The following is a 21,760-nucleotide window of genomic DNA, read 5'->3' as shown; positions in this document are numbered from 1 at the left end:
GAAGATAGTACAGCAGCTAAAGTGAGGCCAGGTGGAAATGAGGCCATGGTTTTGGATTTAGTAGGACTCGGCCTGAATACCCAGGATAACAAACAGCAGACCAGGAAACTAGTATTTCCCTTCTGGTTAAAATGCAAAAGACATAGGTAAATTCATGGTGAAAAAAACTGCTGGGGCCAAGCCAGTTACTTAACAAAAGACATTTTAGAAAAGAATTTCTGACTTCTCCTTTGGCTAAGAGTAGCCATTACAAAACACTCTTGATTGAACTAGGCTTCAGTCTAGTTTGAGAACTCCTGTGTTCCTTCTTGATAAATATTTATTATTTGGATCTGCACAGGAGGACAATTCTGCTAACATAAAAGACAGGAATTTGGCAAAGCAGAGTGTCAATACTGAAGAGTGTGAAAGCTGAGAGCTGTTTATTATCGCTTTTCCTGACGTTAGGTCATACGCTCTCCAGGCCCTTTCAGAGCTCACAGAGGGATTCTGGTTTCTGGGTTGCTGTAACTGACACCGCATCTTCTCTGATAGACAAGGGAGGGAGTGCGGGCCGGAAGCACAGCCGGCTGGCTCCCTGCCATTACCTCGGGGGGTCTTGGCTCATCTCTAATGTGTGGGCATCGGTATGTTTCATCTCCATGCCACTTACGTCATTTCCTTCGGCAAGTGAGCCAGAAGCCTTGATTCTCGAAGCATGCCGATTGTAGATCGCCAATGGTGATTCTCCAGCACAGACATATTCTAGAAAGAAAGAAAATCAAAGCTATAAACAGGGGAGAAGCCAGATACTGATCTCTCTTGCTGAACATAGCTCCACGGAGACCAATATTTTGCCTCCAGCCAGTTCGTACCTGATGACACAGAGGCAGCCCAGAAAAGAAACACAAAATAAAACAACCGCAGGCATATTCTCAAGGCTATAATAAGAGTGGGGGAGTGGCGAGGCCCTGCTGACCGTCCACCTGAGGCTGAATGAGGGTCTATTTCCAGCATCCTGCTGTCCTGCCTCTGCCCCTGTTCTTGAAAGCTCCTTCAGGTAACACCATGTAGAGGGAAAAAAAAAAAAAAAAGAGGCAGTAATAATAGGTAGTAATGGGTACCATAGGGCTATGTGTATACCATACTCCAAAATTATACTGCACAACCGGCCAGAGGCAGGCTTCACAACCTCTGGCGTGATCTACCTCCCTGACCATTGTTCCTCCACGGTCATAAGAACCTACTGTGTCTGAACCACCTGGGAAGCTAGTGACATATTCAGACTTCTGCATCCCAGTCAATACAGTTTTATTTCAGTAGATTTGTGGTAATTATTATGTACACCAAGGTTTAAGAACCACTGTCAATAATCTCCATGACCAGTGTACTGGCACTTAGTCCATTAGGTCTGACTTTGAATCTACAATTGCTTCCTTGTTCAATTATCTTGATATTACTTCCGCTGTGGGAACCTCTATTATGTCCAGTCTCCCTTTTGACCTTAAGTATGCTGCTTGTCTGAAAACATTAGCTAACCATTTAAATAGGGAATATTTCTTGCAACCTATTGTGTTTTGATCTGAATTAGCAAACATTATGGTCTTACCACTGACTTCATCCATAGAGAATAGAACCTTTCTACCTCCAGGAAATCTTTTTGCTTTGTTTTCTTAATTTGTTTCTTTATTCATTCCCCATTTTGTTTCAAGAGGTGTTATAAACTTACAAAAATACAGGAAGATAGCATTTATTAAAAGTGAGGGGAAATTGCAAGATATGAAAGCAATCTAAGTGTCCATCAACAGCTGGATGGATAAAGAAGATGCAGTATATATTCAATGGAATACTACTCGCCCATAAAAAAGAATGAAAATTTGCCATTTGCAACAGTGTGGATGGGCTTGGAGGATATTATGCTAAGTGAAATAAGTGAGACAGAAAGACAAAAATGTATATCACTTATATGTGGATCTAAAAAAAATACAACAAACTAGTCAATATAGCAAAAAAGAAACAGACTCACTGATATAGAGAACAAACTAGTGGTTACCAGTGGGGAAAGAGGAGGGGGCAGAGGCAAGATCACGGAAAGGGATTAAGAGGTACAAACTATTATGTATAAAATAAGCTACAAAGATATATTGTACAACACAGGGAATATAGCCAATATTTTATAATAAACTATAAACGGAGTGTAACCTTTGAAATTGTGAATCACTATTATACACCTGCATATTGTGTATAATATATGGTATTGTACATCAACTCTACTTCAAGAAAAAAGTGAGGGGCAATTGTGTGATTCTGCTTCTATGAGGTACCTGGAGTAGTCAAATTCATGGAGACAGAAAGAATGGCAGTTGCCAGGGGTGCTGAGGGAATAAGGAGTTATTATTTAGTGGGCACAGGGTTTCAGTTTTGCAAGATGAAAAGAATTCTGGAGACAGATAGTGGGGATACTTGCATAACAATATGAATGTACTTAATACCACTGAATTGTACACCTAAAGATGGTTAAGATGGTAAATTTTATATTATGTGTATTTAAGCACAATTTAAAAAAAAAGGGAGGGGGAAGAAGCAAGGAAAATAATATGGAGACTAGGGTAGGGTAGGTACAGCTCAATGGTACAGCGCATGCCTTGTACGCATGAGGTCCTGGGTTCAATCCCCAGTACCTCCACATCCACACAAAGAAATCCTTTTTGGAGGAAAATATCATCTTTGGCCTCAGACTATTTATGTGTGTGTATGTATATATATATATATATATATATATATATATATATATATATATATATATATATATATATATATATATATTTTATATAAAATAATATGGAAAGACTAAGTGGAGCCAGGACCGAGACTGAAAACTATTCCATCGTTATGCCCCCTCCTCCTCACCACTCCATCTGTGCCGTCCGTATAATGCTCAACTCTTCAGCAAATGAGTACGTTCATGAGTGACACAATCCAGGGTCCATCAGGAAAAAACAGGTTCAAGAAAACTGCAAGTATTCTTGATTCTAAAACCAGATAATGATTTCTCTCCGGAACTTTGTACAATGGGCTTCACGAGGTGGAGTCCGATTCTGATCCTCTGTCTAGGCTATTCTATTGCTATTCATTTCCCTCCTTGCCAAGGAGTCATTATTCCTTATTCACCACTTGACCAGGTTTGAACCTGTGACAAGATTTTGTTACTTTTATCAACTGGTCTATTATCTCCTCTTGGGCCTGAGCCACACAAAACAAAAGACAATGTTGTTGAGAAATAACATGTTAGACTAATTTGTTTTGGTTGTAAAGATTTATGAGAGCAGAGAGTGATAGGTTAGTGTGATGGAACAGATGTTCTACCCCTGCAGTGACATTTAATTCAGTCACTCATGAGCCTTCACTTGCAAGACTAATTCCAGCAGAGGTGACACGTGTGCCCTCATGCGAGGTTTTCAAGGGGCTGGAAGGCTGTAACAAGACCCGATGATAAATGACACCGTATCCCTGTTGAGTGGAACAAAAGTGTCTGGAGAATTGCCTTAAGCATTGCTATTTATGCCAGCCTGACTTAACATCTTCATTAATAATCTTCCTGAAGACGGAACAGAAGGATACTTGGGAAATTGGCTTGTGAAACCGTATTTGGAGATGAACACCAGGAAAATGGGAGGAAATGGAGTGGGTCTGGACGCTGGCACGGAATAAAAGAAAACAGTACACACATTACAAACACAACCTTTTGTGGAGCCGTCATTATAAATAAAAGTATGTTTTGGTCAGAACTGTGTTGGAAGTAGGGGTCGTCCAGTGGATTCCAGAAAAGAAAAAAAGGGAAGGATGGGGTGGAGGATTAACATTTATGAAGCAACTACTGGGTGCCAGGCAATTTACATGAGCTCACTGAGTTCTCACATAACCATCTACTGTTTTACTCATTAACTCAAAGATAATAAAATCCCGGGTTCTCTGAGAGGCTACACAGCTAGTCAGTAGCTGAGAAAGGCCTTAAACCCAGGTCTGCCAGGTGTTAAGATCTAAGTTTTGCATACCCACCTTGCTGCCTCCCAAGAATTGCCTCTGTTCAGCCACATCCAAGCATTCAGAAGCCTGCAATTTATAAACTGATGAATGCCTGCACTTATACTTAATTTTACCCCACAGCATTATATAGCTGCACTTTAAAAGTCTATGGTTGATTGTTTTAAGTAGATGTTAACTTCTAAATCCACACTGGAATCTTTGCACTTACCTCCAAATTTGGTGTCACTTCGAAAAGTCCTGTAGTTTGAGTATGTTATGATTTGAGTAGAGTTGGATTGTCTTGGAGGAGAACTCATCTTTTGGTCACTCTCGGCCCTCACATCCAAACAGTCTCTGACTCCTGTCGGTTCTTCCATCATGGTGTCACTATTACCCAGGACTTTCTTTCACTGAAGTGGCCCTAGTTTAGTGCTTTATTATCTTTAATTCTCCTTCCTTCTATCTATCCTCCCTACAGCCTTCAGAACATGACTTGTTTATTTGACAAAATTTTCTACCATCTCCTGAGTCATTGGTTGAAATATACACTCATTTTTTGAGCACCTACGAATGTGCCAGGTGCTATGGTGGGCACTGGGGTCCACAGATGAATAAGACAAAATAGCTGCCCTCAAGGAGCTCACCTGACTTCACCTAACTAGTTTGACTGCAATACCTTTTCTCATGCTCTGCTCCAGTGGTTCCCTGTCAGCTAAATTAAGCCTAACTCCTTAGCTCGGCATTCAATGCTCTCTGAAAATTGTCCCAACTACCATTCTGTTCCTATAGGTTTGAGATAATTGAATACCTTTACCTCTCTTTTCCTACAAATATCTTCTAGTCCAAATAAATGACATATTAACAAGACTATACTGTATTATTGACATATTATTAAATTAATAACACGAAAATGTCCTTTCCTTTTGCCACTTTCATGCCTCCCAAGGTGGCTTATTATCTTCAAGCTCTTCCTTCTCTATGTTTGCTTATCAAACTAAAACCTGTCTTCCAAAGTCCACGTCAAGCACTCCATCCTCGAAGCCAAATGGAATCATTCAGTCAGAGGTGAACTTGCTTTCTCTGGGTCCTACTGCTCTTTCATTCGGCATTTCTTAAGTCCTGAGGCCAGTTGGACTCTGTCCTGTTGATGTGTGTGACAGCTGTGTGTGTACTTGTGTGTGTCTTTTCTTCTTACTAGATTATAAACTACACGTGAATAGGAAGCCTGCCTCGTTCCTTCTGTATCCACTCAACTTTATGCCTTGCACAGAGAAAGTGCTCTCTATTAATTTGCTAAATAAGATTACTTGATTCCATTCAGCAAATATATTGAGCACTTGCTATGTTCCAGGCACTGTAATATGTGCTTGGAATACATCAGTGAACAGAAGAGACAGAGAACTAGAGGTGTCAGGGATGGAGAGAGAAATAATAAACAATAAACATGATAAATACTTTGGGAAAAAAGTATAGCATCTGGAAGATAGCAAATGCATGGAAAGAAGGGAAAAAGGAGCAGAATCGTGGGAATTTGAGTCTGTGGTGAGGATTGTGGGGGAGGTAAGGCAGCAGGGTAAGGGGTGAGGCTAGAGCAAAGACTTGAAGGTAGGAGGGTGCTAGCAATGCTGATAAGGGAAGATTGTTCTAGAGAAAATAGCTGAAGTGAAGGCCCCAAAGTGGGAGCAAATAGCCCAGAGGTCAACATGCAGTGAGGGAGGGGAAGCATTAGGACCAGGGGCTAGAGAGGCAATGAGAGACCAGATCATGTGTGGCCTTCTGGCCATTGTAAGAATTCTGAGTTTTACTCTATGAGAAATAAGTATTCACTGCAGGAGTTTGGAAGGAATAAATTATATGACTTACATTTGAATAAGCTCACTTTGGTTGCTATGTTGAATAGACTTTGTTAGGGGATAAGGAGAGAAGTAGGTGTAGAAGGCTGTGTAGGGGAGAGAGCAGCTGTCCAGGCAAAAGATGACAGAGGCTTGGACAAGGAAGGTGGAGGTGGTGGGAGGTGGTGAGATGGTTAATTTCTGGATCTGCAAGGAAGACACCAGTGTTTCTGGCCTGAGCAACTGGAAGGATGGCATGCCCATTACCTGTGATGGGAAGGATGTGGGTGGAGCAGGTATAGAGGAGTCTCATGGTTGTCCAGAGTAAAAGTGACATTTTCCAACCTCCTTTACAACTAGGTGGAATCATTTGGCTAAATTCTGACCCACTAAATGTAAGCAAAAATGTTGTGTGGGATTTTCAGGAAAGTTGTTTAAAGGGAACTCTTTCATCTGGGAGAGGCTTATTTTGCTTTATCCCTTCCTCCCTTCTCACTGTCTGGAATGCAGCAGGAATGGCTAGAGCTTCAACAGCTATCTTGGGCAATGAGGACAAGTGTCACACCCTAGTGACAGTAGATTGCAGAACTTAAAGGATCTCTTCATTCTGAATTTTGTGAAGCCGCCATGCCTGCCCTGGACTGCCAGCTTCCAAAATTCTTTCATGAAGGATAGAAATAAACTTCTACCCTTGTTTAAGTCATTAACACACCAAGTTATTTAAAGTTACTTTAGTAATAAAATCATCCCAAAAAAGCTGATAAAAAGGACTTTTCAATGTCTTGATCTAGCATAATGCTTGGGTTTTGCATAAGAATTACAATAAAGAATTATATAACTCTAAAAAGAGTGAGGAGAAATCACCTTAGTAAAGTTAGAAACACATACGTGTACACACACATGCATGTGTGTGTGCACACACACACACACACACACTTTTTATTTCTGAGATGTACCATTGCCATTGCCTAGGAAGGACCTTCTTGGTTCTGCAAACAGAACTGACAGCTCCCTCTTCTAGTTCTGCACCTCCAACCCAAACTTCTCTCCTAGTGTCTAAAACGCCTCATAACAGCTTTGCACATTGACCTTGCTCCCATATATCAGTAATTTTTCACATGTTTTTGTTCATTTACTCTTAAAATTAATTTTGAAAAATTATGCTCTCCTCATACTTTAAAAAATTGATTATCTAAAATCATAAATTTCTATGGTAATAAAAGATGAAGTGCTCTGCATATTTGTGAATATTGGTATTTTAATATAAAATCATCATATTGCTTTTTTATGTATTAAATATATCTAAGGGAATCTAAATACCAGAGGCATTTAATGCCCACTCATCACCTTTTCAAGAAAACACACAAATAATTTATTCTTTAGGTCAAAAATTTTAAATTGATTCTTTTCCCTCTAGAACTAGAACTTGTATTTCCATCCTACTTCTCTATTACATTTTATTTTAATGTAACGTATTTTCATATGTGAAATTCTTTGATTGTCACCCTATTATATTTCCCTGCAGCAAAAATAAGTATATAAATTGAAATTTTAATTTAACATATTTTCTTAACATCAGGATCTAAGTAGTAAATACTTTTCCAGCTTGAGTTTAAGATGCAATTGTTATTAGTAACTAATTGATCAAAATACATGTGTATCGCAAACTTGGGAAAAAATTATGCTTAAGAATAAAAATTTATTGGCAATGCATCTATCTATGAGATGGCTGGGAGCATTACAGTACCTCAGTTACTGGAGACTTTTAAGATTTTAGTTGCTCCGGTATTTTTTCACACCGGGGCAACAGACAGTATTGGTGCACGTGGAGCAAGATGCAATATGCAAAATAGGTAAGAGATTCGTCTTTCTTTGGAACAGTGGGAACAGGGTGACTGTGAAAGAAGTAGACAGAAGAACTGGCTTGACTGTCTTGCAAGCACATTCCAGGCAGGTCAGTTTAGGAGCTGCAAATGAATTCTGTTAGCACTGTTCATTCCCGTGTACCCCTTAGAAAGTCTTCGCGTATTCCCACGGGCACATGTGCCTAGTTTGAAACTGCTGACATACGTGATTGCCACTGAGAGCGAGGAGCCTATCTCATTCATCTTTGTGCACGTGTATGTAGCACAGTGTCACTTAAATGAGTAAATATTTGTTGAATGGATACTGAGTAATTAACTTCCCAAACCCAGAGATTCAGTAGCTGCAAAAGTTTATGTAACTGTTTAAAGAAAAAGAGTCCCATTAAATTTTTCATCGATATCTGAAAGAAGCCAGACTGGAGATATGTTGTGAAATCCTTAAACTTAGGTAAAAGCCAAGAGGTTTTAAGGTTATTATAGCAATGGGCTCTCGTGCTGTTCAAATGACCGGGATCAGGTAAATGACTCCAGACATAACATAGAACAGATCAGACAGCAGTTGTCAATTTCAAGAGGCACAAATAAGAAGTCATTATAAAGAATTTTTCACAATGCTTCTCATTTTTCATGGTGTACACTTGATGCAATAATAAGCACAAGTACCTACTAAGTGCAAAGTGGGGGGTACACGTACCTTGACATGGTGGTCTTTCTGTCTTTCTGATCTTTTGTCAGATTTCCACTCTGGGTCCCGGTGTGTACTACTCACTACTCACTACTGCTAATATTCTTGACTTCTCAATATTACTCAGGTCCTGTCTTTCTTGCTACATGGGTCCAGTCCATACATCCATCCATCCACCTATCCGTCTACTTACTCATCCAGCAAACCTCCCACAACCCAACGAATATTCATTGAGCACCAGGACTGTGCTGGATGCTGAGGGTACAGCAGTGAACGAGGTCAGTGCCCAGAGGCTTGCAGGCTATGGGGGTTACGGACATCTAATCAGGAAATGGCAGTTTAGAGAGAGAAACATTGGGAGAGGGGAAGTAAGAAGGAGCTGTGAAATCATATAGGAGGGGCATGGAAGATGGATTTTTAAACCAAAAGAAGGCATTCAGGAGGAACATCTGTCCAAGTTGAGGTCAAAAGGATGAGTGTGTTAGAGAGGAGTCAGAGAGTCCACGCAACACAGAGGGAAAGCATTTCATTAAAATAAGTAGAAGGAAGAGCATGTGTGTGAAGATCTGTAACAAGAGGGACCCTTTATATCTTCCTTCTCTGTTTTAAGTTTTTAATCATTAGTAACGATCACTTTCTAATATACTATATATTTTACTTAGTTATTTTGCGATTGCCAAGTAGAGAGCAGGAATTTTTATTTGCTTTGTTCATCTCCTGTATTAACAGCACGTGGCATGTATCTTGTGTTTGGGATTCTGAAAGTTCAGACTGAATGGTGCGCCTGGGAGAATAATGGTGGGAAGTGGAGATGGAAAGTGTAGCGGGGGTCAGATCATAATGGGGCTTATAAACCGTGTGAAGACATTCAGACTTAAACCTGAGGGCAATGGGATTTTAAGTAGGCACCTAAGTGTCAGAGTTGAGTTTCAGGAAACTCATTCTGGCTGCACAGTGGAGGAAGGACTGGAGCCAGGCAAGGCTGAGTGTAGACCAGGGAATGAAGATGTGGGTGCCCTGTACTCGGGGAGGAGCTGGGGTGAGCAGGCTAGAACGTACAGGTGTTTCATAGGGAATAGCCAGAGATCACTTTGTCCTTTTTAAGAGGGAGGTGGCTCTGCTCCTACAGACTCATGTGGCTTTCACAGCAGCTCAGAGACCAGTATCAGCAAAAGGTATAAAGAAGTAAGAAGAAAATCATCAGAAATGCTCATGGAGATCTGAACACAGGATGAGATGATGCCACTTTAATATTTGTTGAAATCCCAGCACGGTTTTGGAATCCCACATTAGGTACCACATCTGTCTACTTTCAGAAGCATCAGCTCAGCAATTTCACATCATCCCAATGACAGTGTGTTCTAGTGTCACAAACTCTTCATTTGTATGGTTTTAAGGATAATCTTCATCTTAAAGTTGAAAGGATAAATATCCACCTTTGTGGCAACAAAATCTATTAGAATTTATTTTGAACAAAATAAAATCCTTAAAACTCCTATTGCAAAACCTTTATTTCTCCTTTCATGTGAATAATCAAGTATTACCCACACTACGAACAAAAAACAATCCCTTTGTTCTGGAATAACAACACATCTGGCATTTAATAAACCACCAACACAGGTTTTCAAATTAAATCAAGAACCTATTCGTCAAAGAGAACCTGGCAGAGCAGATTTGCTCTCATACAAAGCAGCTTTAAACTGTTGTTGTTTTTTCCCCCAATTTATTGGACACTTTCTTTGATTAAAATACTTAGAATGATGTTGATAAACCGAGTCTGGTGTACAAGAAGACTGAGAGTTAATTATACCTTTTAAACCAGTGGAGGCAGGAAGAAAAACAACAACAGGAAAATAGTCCGTGTTTTCATTTTTAATTGCTCACGAAACTGGGAAGCAAGACTCCAGGAGATAATGAAGTCACTGAGTTCTTCCCTAACAAGCCCCGTGGTCTCCTTGGTAACGCTGCAAGAGCCCTAGCCCAGGAGGTCTCAGAGGAACAGATGCTCCTAAACAAGACCTTAGCCCCATGTCTCCTGCCTGTTGGAAGATGTCTTTCTCTTGTTCACTCTGCATCTGCCTGAGACACTGCTCTGAGAGTAAGGAGCCTGGACATCACTTGCTGTCCGTGGGGCAGGCCTGTGTTCAGATCGGGGCCATAGACATGCTACGTGCCAGCTACCTCACTGTGAACAGCAGGAACTTAATGAAACAGAAAATCAAATTAGAACCTCCTTTTTACAACGTTAACTCTACTCTACCAAAAACACCTTTCATGCTGCAGAAATTATGAGGTTACATGTAATGTTTGCAGTTGCTTGTCTGAGTAGAGGTCATAGGACCATGTGGAAGGAAAATTTGTCCTGGCTCTGTCAACTTTGTATTTGTGGTACAGAGTCGTTAAGAATAAAAAGTGGTTAAAAATGCTGGCCTCTTCTAAGTGCTTGTGATAAATGACTAAGAAATAAATGATTACGAACTTCTGCAAGACAAGTAGAGAAGGTAATAAATATACTGTTTTACGGGACAATGAATTATGAATTATTTTATTCATTGGGTTGCTCTGTCACTAGTTAGTATGTAGCTGGACTCTATCAAAAGGAATTAAATTTTAAAATGAACTGAGATTGATTTCTTTTGCAATTGTGATAACTAATATCATATCTGATTTAATGCTTACTTTGTGAAACTGCTGAGCCCACGTGTTGGGGGTTGGAGGGTGGAGGGATAGAGAATAAATTCTCAGTTGTATCGCTCTTGGTCCACCAGAGACACTTGGACTTCTTCCAGCCTGAGGAGAGAGGTGCCAGGTGGAAATGCCTTCACCATCTTCATGTTGAACTTGGGTTGGCAGTTCAGCTAGTGAGTCCGGCCCAGACAGCGGACAATGGGAGAGAGCCCTCTGACCCGGCCTTCACTCCAGCTGCCCTGGCTCTGTCTTTATCTCAGGGCAGAAGCACAGGCTGGGCGTTATGCAATGATCTTCTTATTTATTAGAACTAAAAGAGCAGAGCTAACAAAAGGAGGGAGAGGAAGCCCTCTTCCATCTTATCTCATTTATAGTAAGTCTGGATTGTACAAAGTCACGAACAGGGTGTTCTCAAAGCCACATAATTCCTGGCACATACTCTTGACAGTATTCTCGTTGACCAAATGTGGGTGTGGGTGCGTGTATAATTTGTGTGTGTGTGTGTGTGTGTGTGTGTGTGTGTAGTCACAATATATTGTGTCTATATATATAGTGTGTGTATAGTTTTCTGAAAGCTCATTTATATTTCAAAGAACAGGTCCTTGGTAGGCTAAAAGGCTATATTTCCAAAGATTTTTAAATATCATGTGTTGTTAATGGTCTTGCTGAGTTGATATATTATGTAACAAATTTTTGTTCCCTTTCAGATTGAAAAGCTAAAGAGTTCTGCCAGTTCCTCATTGACAGCTTAATCCAGAGTGAAGATTTTCTGACCCAGATCACATTCTGCCCAGCCAATCTACCGTTTCTGCAAAGGAGAGACTACACTTCATCATAACAAGCCCAGGTCACGGAGCTGAGAGCAAGGGCCACTCGTGGCAGGACTAAGCTCAGCTCAAGGCCATAGTGGCAGTCCATTTTCAGTTAGTCTGGGGTTGTGGGTTTTAATCCCCAAAGGACACCAGCTCGTGCTGCCTCTGGCGCCCCACCCTCTGCCCTGCTACTCGGAATGTTACTCACATGGTGAGGCCCAGTTTACGTCACTCTTCCTCCAGGAGGTTTTTTTGTTGTTTTGCCTTTTTTTTTTTTTTTTTTTCCCCCAAGAAACCATCTGCAGAATCTATTTCTCTTTCACCTCTGTCTTCCTATCACATTTTGTTCGTGGCTATCTACCGTAGAATACTTGGCAAGGCTCTCTCACTTTAAACTACTTGCCTATAACCATCCCATCTCCCTTGCTGCAACAGGAGGACCTGGAGGAGAGCCCTCAGTTTCCTGCACATCACAGGTGATCAATATGAATTTTAGAGGCAGTTTGTACAATGCTCAGGCACTTTGGCTCTGGAGACAAAAGACTTGTGTTAATTCCAGCTCTGCCATTAATTAGCTGTTTATTTTCAGGAAAAACACTTGAATTTCCTAATAACAATTTTCCACTTTATGGAAAATAGGTATGAAGATAGTACCCACCTCACTGGGCTATTGTGGAGAGTAAATAATGTAATACATAGAAGCACTTAGCTCGGTGTTTGAATCACAGTCAGTATTGAATGAAGGTTAGTTACAGAATTTGTGGAACTGAATTTTAAAGGGAATTCTCTTTATCTTTTAGGAGTTCTTTCATATAGTTAATAAACGATGGTAGATTGACAAATGTAAAAGCCATCATCTATTTTTTTTGGACAGAATTAAAATCTCATATAATTTTCAGGTCCTCTTAACACTTTTTACTTTTAATATGTAAGGTCCCAATTTGGCTGATAGAAGTTTCATCTTAGCCTAGCCAGCTCTAGGATACTGGAAGAATCTTTATGATACTAAGTGACACTGGTTTGCCGTCAACACTGTCCCTAAAACTTAAAGACATGGACTGCGAGCTTCCAAGAGACCCTAAGGCCACTTGAGCAGGGGACTGATGGAGACAGTATCTTGAATGTGGTTTCTGAGTCCTACATCCCAACTTCTCTTTAGTCATTACCAAAAGGATCCTTCTCTTTCTTATCAAGGATCAGGCCAGATGGTTCAGAAGGATAAATTTACTGCTAGAAAAAAAATAATAGCTCATTTTGTTGCTGTAACATCTTTGGATGCAAAGAACAGCAAGGGTATTTACTCTTCAGAGGCTTAAATATAAAGCGGCTTCTGTGTATGTACATGTGTATATATGTATATCTTTGGCTAATGCCTCAAACCTTTTTCAGACTGGGATTAAGTTTTTTGGATTTTGCACATCTTGAGCATCTGAGTTTGAACGAATGTCTGAGGGCAGATTATATTTTATTTATCTTTGTACTCCCAAGATCCTAGTATATCATTGATGCATGCAATAAATAGTTCAAGATATACAAGACTGTATGTTGTGTTGAAAAGGCTACAGAATTTGGTTGTATTGGAATGTTTATTTTTAACAAAGAGGTTAAACTAAATATTATTAAAAATATCTGCACTTGAGAAGTTTGAGTAAGGAATCCATTTTTTCGGAGAATATTTTTAGTATCTGAACGAGATCGACTGGAGTAGCTTTCTTTTGAGAATCAGTTTTTGTTGACTAGCAGTGGGTAGTTAATTCTTCATTATTGGTGAAATTCGACATTTACTTTCTTCTACCATCTTTACCATCTGGCATATTTCTTCTTGACTTCTTGTCTAAATGTGCACTCACTGCATGTTTTATATACACTACATGTCAAAGCACAGTTTTATGACCCTCATTTTTATGTACAAATCAGTAACAGCAGATACTCTCTTGAACTCCATTGATGTGATTTATTTGATGATGAGAAACTAGAATTAGGTAAGCATTTACATTATATGAGAGCAGATCAAGCAGTAAGTCTTGTTGCTTGTTTCCTTTGTCTAATTAAAGACATTTGAATAAGTCAGAATTAAAATGATGACAGGAATAGAAAATGTACTTGAGAGCTCTCAGTTCATTCATTTTTTTCCCCCTGATCAAATGTTTATGTTTTTCCCAAGCAATACATTTAGCTTCTGAGATGCTTTAGAAAGTTTAGTTTTAGTTTTTATTTTCTTTGTTTAGGTTTTAGCTCATCATCAAAAGGTTTTCTAAATTCTGTCATCCTGTCCCCTCTGTGTAGTTATTTCTACCCCAGCTCCAGGTGCTGGCTGACAGCCCAAGAGAGCCCAGGGCTGAAGTATGTACCAGGTGGATCCATAAACCTTGGAATGCCACTTCCAACCCAGACCAAAAGCTAATCAGTTGGGTGGAAAGGGGCTTTTTTTCATGTTCCAATTATGCTTTATTGGAAACAAATGCATCCTCAAGCTGTAGAATCTTGTATAATGCAACTATTTTATGGGAATCCTTCAGAAATTCTTCCAGCACTGAATTTTTTCAAAAGATCTACTAAAATTGAGATTAATGACTCCCCTGTGTGCAATGATTTTGTTAATGACAACCAAAGGTCTCCAAAAAACCAAGTTGAAAATTCTGGGAATAATTCATTTATGATATAGGGTTATAATCACTGAAGCAACATCCTAGGTGAGAGTTCTCTAGGTCAGCCTACTCATGCTGCTGAACTACTTTATAACAAGAAAGTATGCCTATTATCTTTGGTGACATACTTCTGACTCAGAGGCCAATAAAGTTCAGAAATGGCCCTAGAGAATATAGCCAATATTTTATAATAACCATAAATGGAGTATAATCTATAAAAGCTGTGAATCACTGTATTGTACACTTCAAACCAATACAATATTATAAATCAACTATTCTTCAATAAAAAATAAAAATATAATTAAAAAAAAGAAATGGCCCTAGAGACATACATCTGAATTAGGACTGCACCTGGGAAGTACCATTTATAGACGTTCTACAAGAACTAGCTTTCACTGGCCATTATATACTAGATGGTTCCCATGGAGACAGATGGTCTCATGAGAGGTAGGCTCAGGGAAGCTGTTTGACTTAAGACAATTTCAAACCTTCTTTGGAGCAAACTGAAGTCCTTGGATATCCTTGTAAACCAAATTCATCTCCCTTGGGGGATATTCTGGACTTAATTCAAACCCTTGCTCTTTGGCTGTGGTCACCACTGAGGCTGACCCTGGATGTAGGCTATCTCCAAGGGTGAAGTTCAGGCCCCAGCTGGGCCTAAAGCAGTAAAGCATACTGTACCATGTTGGCTCCCTTACCTGATACAGGTTAGCGAGGTGGTGGTTAGTTTTGATCAGAAATGGCTGGTTCACCCCTGGGTGGTCGACATCGTGGGCCGCTGCTGCCAGCAGTCCAAGCATGATGTCCAGAGGCGTGAGGAAGCTTGCGAGCTGTTAAAAAAATCAAATAAGGAGACCGATTGGTGTGTTTCCTCAAATAGCTTAGTATTTGTTTTGGCTAAATCATACCGAATGAAACATCACGGTATTGTTGAGGCCTGTTATCCAGAGGCCTTAACCTTCTGAGGCTGTCAGTGAGGTAACAGTCTGATGGAATTGCAGGAAGAAAGAAAGGACTGCGAGGAAACTAATTAAGCAACTCAAATTGTGTGGCTCGTTCAGGTGGCCTCCTCTTCCTGCGGCTCCTCTGTTCTGTTCTGTGGTTGTAGTAGCATTACCTGTTGGCAACACTGCTTTTTGGTGGGTGGGGAGAAGGTAGGACCTAAAACCAGCCTTGCTCCTACAGAAAGCTGTAAATGAAGGGAAAAGTTGAAGCCAAAGTGATGGACACATTCAAAAAAAAACCACTGTGTATTTCAACCATCCAACATATCATTGCCACTTCTCTGAATGTGAAATCAAAAGTGGGCTGAATTGCAAAATTTGCATATTTCTTCAATGTGTAATAAATAGTGGGGGAATGTGTGAGTCTGTCATTTTTTTGGTTAGCTAGGAAAACAAGCAGGAAAATGGGAATCTAGTCCTAACTTCAAATATACAGCTGTGTAATATATTACAATTTTCAGATTACTTAGCGATTAAATAACAAAACCTTTAATGTCTTTGGGATATTTTATAAGGATGAGGCATACCCAGTTTTGTCTTGGGAATGCTTGCCTGGCATCTGTATATTTAGTGGTTGATGTTAAAACTGATTGAACTCAACAGAGTCTTGGACTGACATATCATTTTCCAAATACCAGAAGAAAACTCATCTTGTATGTTACACTAGCTAGGTTTCATATAGCTAAGGGAGGCCTAGATTTCGAGTAATGAGCCTTATTATCATGTTTTAAATTTTGGAATAATTTATTGCATGTGGGTATATTTTCTAAGAGGTCTTTTTGATGTTCACAAGTTTTCTTGCATCTGAATCAGGATGCCCAGTTGCATCAGTTGGAAATGGAGCTTGAGTCTTGAGGAGTTTTAATTCTATTTGTTGATCAAAAATCATAAGGTGGGAGTCTTCTCCCAGAAAAGTGGCAAAGGTCCAAGGCAATGACAGCTGGATTTCTGGGACTGTTGAAAACATCTGCGTTGTAGATTGTCATAAACAGAGAGGGTTGTTTTTGTCCTAACACAGCTCTGAAAATATATCGGTTGTGAGAGAGACCCTTTGAAAACTCAGATCCTCTTTCATGACTACTACACAGTTTTCAGAGCTGATGCTGAAGCCTTAATAGAGACAATTTGTATTCATGTTGTAAATGACTCATAACCCAGCTACTCTGATATGCTGGCTGATTTGGGACCTGGCAGGTAGCTCACGTGGCATTTCCAGATGGCTGCGGAGGCAGCGGGTCTTGCTTTACCTTTGGCTCCTTTAGGTAGCAGTGCATGGCCTGGGTGACGTCGGCCGCGTGAACCGCATTGTGATACGGGTTTTGGCTGTGGTAATCTTCTTGAACCATGACTGGAAGGTAAACAGACAGTTCAGTCAGCTAAAAACAAAACAGGAAGGACATACTAGCTCAGACTTATTGAGGGTTCCCTTTTGCTTAAAAATAGCAGCGTCTCCAAAATGTGCAGCTTGGGGATGCTTTAAAAATGAAGATGGTTTGCCAGCTTGGCAGTGCTAGTGGGTTGATTTTAGCGGAGAGGAGGAGGGAGGGCAGAGGGAAGAAAGGCTAAAAGGATTTGTGAGGCCCCTGGGATTCTCACCACCTTCTTAAATCACTCCTTTCTGGCAGTCATGAAGGCTCTCATTCACTGGAAAAATAAATATGTAGGAAAAGGACAACTTTATTTCCCACTATAGTTTAGTTATTTGTTTGCTGCCATTTATGAATGATGTGACATAAAAGAGGTTTCCTTTTTTTCAATTGAAGTATAGTCAATTTACGATGTGTTAATTTCTGGTGTATGGCATAGTGATTCAGTTATACAGATTATATATATATGTATATATATTTCTTTTTATATTCTTTTCCATTATAGGCTATTACAAAACATTGAATATAGTTCTCTATGCTATACAGTAGGACCTTGTTGTTAATCTATTTTATATACAGTAGTTAGGATCCGCAAATCTCGAGCTCCCAATTTATCCCTCCCCCCCTCCCTTTCCCCTCTGGTAACCATAAGTTTGTTTTCTATTGTGAGTCTGTCTCTGTTTTGTAACTAAGTTCATTTGGAACCTCCAAAGTTCATTTGGAAACCTCCAAAAGAGGTTTTCTTTTAAAGAGCCCTAGGGGCAGCAGACTACTCTCATCCAAAGATGTTTTATCATTTAAATAACAAATACTAACTAAAGAAAATCTGGGGATTCTTCAGGCAGAAATTCATTGAGCCAACTGAAGGATCCTTGAATTATTTCGACCTTATTCAGGTTAAATGATAATTTTTCATGCCCTTCCAATCTAAGGACCAGAGTGCCCTTGGAACCAGAGACAATAAGCAAGGCAATTTGGGTTTGCTAGAAGCCACTAGCCAGCTGCAGCTAATAACCAAGGCAATGCCCAGGATGCAATATACTCAGTGCGTATAAAATGTCCTGATTTTCAAGTGTGGCCATAGTCACTCAGCCCATGCTATGAATTTGGCTCTGGATTCCAGTGTTATTTCTGTCATCAGATCTTTCCCCTTTTCCACAAGTACACACATCCAAAGTATCTGCATTCTCCCTCTTTAGACAAATCAAAACTATTTGGCTCTATTCATAGTCATTTTTTTGCTCAATTAATCCAAACACAATTAGCTGAAGGTTATTTGTGTTTCTGGAACGAGCCACACTCTTACTGGTTTCAAATATTTCTGTTGTGCCGTGTGTACCTATTGTCCAGCAGATTAATTTGACAATTATATGTAAATCCTGGCTCTGTTATGTATCTGTATTGGGCAAATTACTTCACCAAAAGTTTCCTTCTCTATAAAATGGGATTCAAAAAGATACATGCACCCCCAGTGTTCATAGCAGCACAATATACAATAGCCAAGACATGGAAGCAACCTAAGTGTCCATCGACAGATAAATGGATAAAGTTGTGGTATATTTATACAATGGAAAACTACTCAGCCATGAAAAAGAATAGAAAAGAATAAGATGTTGCTGCCATTTGCAGCAACATGGATGGACCTAGGGATCATCATTCTAAGTGAAGTAAGCCAGAAAGAGAAAGAAAAATACCATATGATATCACACATATGTGGAATCTAAAAAAAGAAAAAGACGACACTAATGAATTCATCTACAAAACAGACTTGCAGACATAGTAAACAATCTTGTGGTTACCGGGGGAAATGGGGTGGGAAGGGATAAATTTGGGAGTTTGAGATTTGCAAATGCTAGCTACTATATATAAAAATAAAATGAATATATGTATGTATATGCATGACTGGAACATTGCGCTGTACACCAGAAATTGACACATTGTAACTGACTATACTTTAATAAAAAAATGAAGATAACAATAGCTGTGGTCTCAAAGGGATGCTGTAAGGGTTAAATGTGTTAATACGTGCAAGTTCTTAGAAGAGTTCTATGTAAACACCATGTAAGCCTGGTTGTTGCTGCTGCTGCTGCTGCTACACTGTCACTGTTATTTTACTCTTGATGTATCCAGTCAGCTTCCATATTCAAAGCACTGCCATGTGGCAAGTCAAAGAAGCCAGAAACATGCTAACAGGCAGAGGAAAGTTATTTGGTGATTAAAAATGTGCCCTAGATAATTTACTGGAAGATAAATAAGAATATGCATTAAGTCAAATGAGAACTGGGGCTGCTTTTTGATGAAGACTGATGGTGGCATTGAGTGGAAACATGGTGGGCTTTCAAATCAGACAGATCTGGGCTTAGACTGAGGCTCTGCCAATTACAAGTTGTTGACCTTGAGCAACTTATAAAACCTCTTTGTACATCTCCTTAATTGTGGTCCAAATGGTAATAATAATGCTCAACTTGCAGGGTTGTTGAAACTGTTAGAAATAACATACCCAAAGCACTCTGCCTACAGCGGGTACTACATACATGGTAGTTCTTATTATTAAAAAAAAACCCTATTGACTATTTCAGCAATTCATACCCAGAGTGGCATTATTTGAGGAGTACTTTGCTGGGGTTTTGTTAATATGTGAGCAGATCGGTAACTTCTTTGACAGCTATCTGCTCTTAATGGTTGTCTTTACATAGCCTTTATCTGTTTTAAACATAACTAATCAACTAAACAAATTTTTCAGTGATTTAAGTAAGTAAAATTTATTTTAAAATTAAAATGAGATAATTTAAGAATTTGAGGTCTTCCTCACCTTGCTATAGTTCTTGCCACTTTACATGAAAGAATATCATAGACTGCCATGGGGAAGAGGGTAGAAATACGAAAAAAAGACTTACCTAAAAACCTGTGTAAGGTCACCATGTCTAACTTGAAATGGTGAATGAGTCCATGGGTGTTGAAGAGGTGGCACAGCAGTGTTACCAGACTGTTTCCTATAGTAAAACAGTCACTTGTTTTAATTCATTTTCATCACCATTTAAATATCAAGACTGACAATAGGATTCAAAGTTTCTATAGTGAAAGTTCTTGGATAGGATTGTTTCTTTTCCCACAGAGATTTGAAATTATTCCAGTAAAAGGGATATTATTACTATGATCTGGTTTTAAGGTTTCTCTTATTGTACAAGTAAAATTAGCTCAGACCTTCTCCCTAGACCAAAGGCAATGAAAACATTAAGGGTTAGAAGGACTCTGCCTATTGCAGCATCGGGGACACTTCACACACACACATGCGTGTGTGTGCACGCGTGCGTGTGTGTTTGTATGGGTATTTTTTAAAGACACAGTTTAATGGTCACTTGAAATGTGTCTTAAGTTGCTTCCAACTGACTCTTACACATTTACAGGGGTACCTAAGCCACCATATTGCCTATTCTTCCTTTGGAAAATCACCCAAGATGAGAAATCTTATCACTCAAGCCAGCAGAGATGCAAAATTGAAGCTACAATAACTTATAAGCATTCAAAAAATATTGTTCAGTAAAGAATAATGATTTTGAATTTTAAAAGCATTATAGAGTTTATGAAAGACTTTGAAATGGACCAAGAAGATGACTGGATGTCTTAAATGGAAAACCAGGTGTTGCCTAAGAACACTCTTACAGGGTACCTGATTGTATTTTTCTGCAGCTTTCATCATCGTTGAGCTATTTCACAACAATCAAAATTGTAGATAACTGTTATCATTGCAGATGATTCTTGTCCATATATATGCAAATGAAATTAGTCAAGTGGAAATACAATTGATTTCCCCCTCCAAGTTTCCCAGCTACTTTCAAATTCATTTCAGTATTTATTACTGCTCATATATGTGTGGTTCTTTGAATTTTCCTTTGAACTAGCTGTAGCATTTTACTGGATTTCTAATTAATTGAGTTAAACAAAATCATTGATGTGCTCATTTCATATTTTTATGAGAGTTGTGATTACACTCTCTTTTTAACAAATACCATTGAACAGATTCTTTTGTTCACGGTTAATTTCACTTACTGGTACCATCTCCCAATTGATTTGAGCGAAGTGAAATACAAGACTATGAGCTACATCCCTATATGGTCTAGTTAGCTTCCCACAGTGTAAAGCTCAGTTTTATGGCCTTAGGTGGTATCTTGCTCCACTGTTTTGTTCGTCAAGTGACAGGATGGTGAGAAAACTGTCTGTAATGACTTAAAACACAAGTCTGGTAGAGGGTTGGACATATGAAGGTCACCAATAAATGTGATGACTTTCGTTGGTTCTCTATTGTTAGCATTTGTTTAAAGGGCAATGAAAACATAATAGGACTTTATTATTTTCTTAAGGGAAGACTCCATAGGCACAAAAATTTAAAACATGGAAGCAGTAAGAATGTCTCCTTTTCCCTTCAGCTGCAGCCTACGCATTTATACTCTGTCCTCAGCAACTGTTTTCTTCTGATGATGCCAAACATGTCTGAACAATACCTGCAAAGGGGCAGACTCGCTCGCTTAACATAAGTGCACAACCACCAGCCCGGTAAGTCAGGACTGATCAAGATGTCCCCTTATGTGTCTAGTCTTCATCGAATAACAATGAACTCCCTCCTTTTGCATGTGGCCAAAATATTATGCAAGGAAAGAATCTAATCTGTGGTTTTCAAATTCCTCTGCAATCATCAAAGCCAGAAGAAAATTGTTTTAAGAATTCTAAGTCCAAATTCAACCTTTCTTCTTCCTCTGAACTAATATTCCCTTGCCCTGGTCCTTCTTGAAGTGGCTATAGATTTACAAAAGTGGGGAAAGAAAGAAAAAAAGAAGAGTGTTTAAAAATAAATTT

At 39.3% G+C, this 21,760-nt stretch overlaps 1 protein-coding gene and 1 non-coding gene across 6 annotated transcripts in view; one reads left to right on the top strand and one right to left on the bottom strand.

Moving 5' to 3' along the window:
• Positions 1-21,760, bottom strand: part of PDE7B (phosphodiesterase 7B) — a 290,852-nt gene that overhangs the window by 18,108 nt on the left and 250,984 nt on the right. For 3 of the 5 annotated variants that reach the window (XM_032484995.1, XM_032484997.1, XM_032484998.1), the window contains 5 exons: positions 19,804-19,899; positions 16,787-16,887; positions 15,234-15,365; positions 4,039-4,092; positions 653-744 (listed from right to left, as the gene is read on the bottom strand). In XM_032484995.1, coding sequence (XP_032340886.1) covers positions 653-744; positions 4,039-4,092; positions 15,234-15,365; positions 16,787-16,887; positions 19,804-19,899 — 475 coding nt within the window. The remainder of the gene's footprint in view (positions 1-652; positions 745-4,038; positions 4,093-15,233; positions 15,366-16,786; positions 16,888-19,803; positions 19,900-21,760) is intronic. The other 2 variants (XM_032484996.1, XM_032484993.1) reach the window with 1 other exon arrangement.
• TRNAT-UGU lies at positions 2,594-2,665 on the top strand. Its single transcript has one exon. It is a non-coding gene; the product is annotated as a tRNA-Thr (tRNA).

This window comes from Camelus ferus, chromosome 8, assembly GCF_009834535.1.
Source record: "Camelus ferus isolate YT-003-E chromosome 8, BCGSAC_Cfer_1.0, whole genome shotgun sequence".
Lineage (NCBI taxonomy): Eukaryota > Metazoa > Chordata > Mammalia > Artiodactyla > Camelidae > Camelus > Camelus ferus.
Note: the sequence above shows the minus strand (reverse complement) of the source record. Positions and strands in the feature narration are given on the sequence as shown.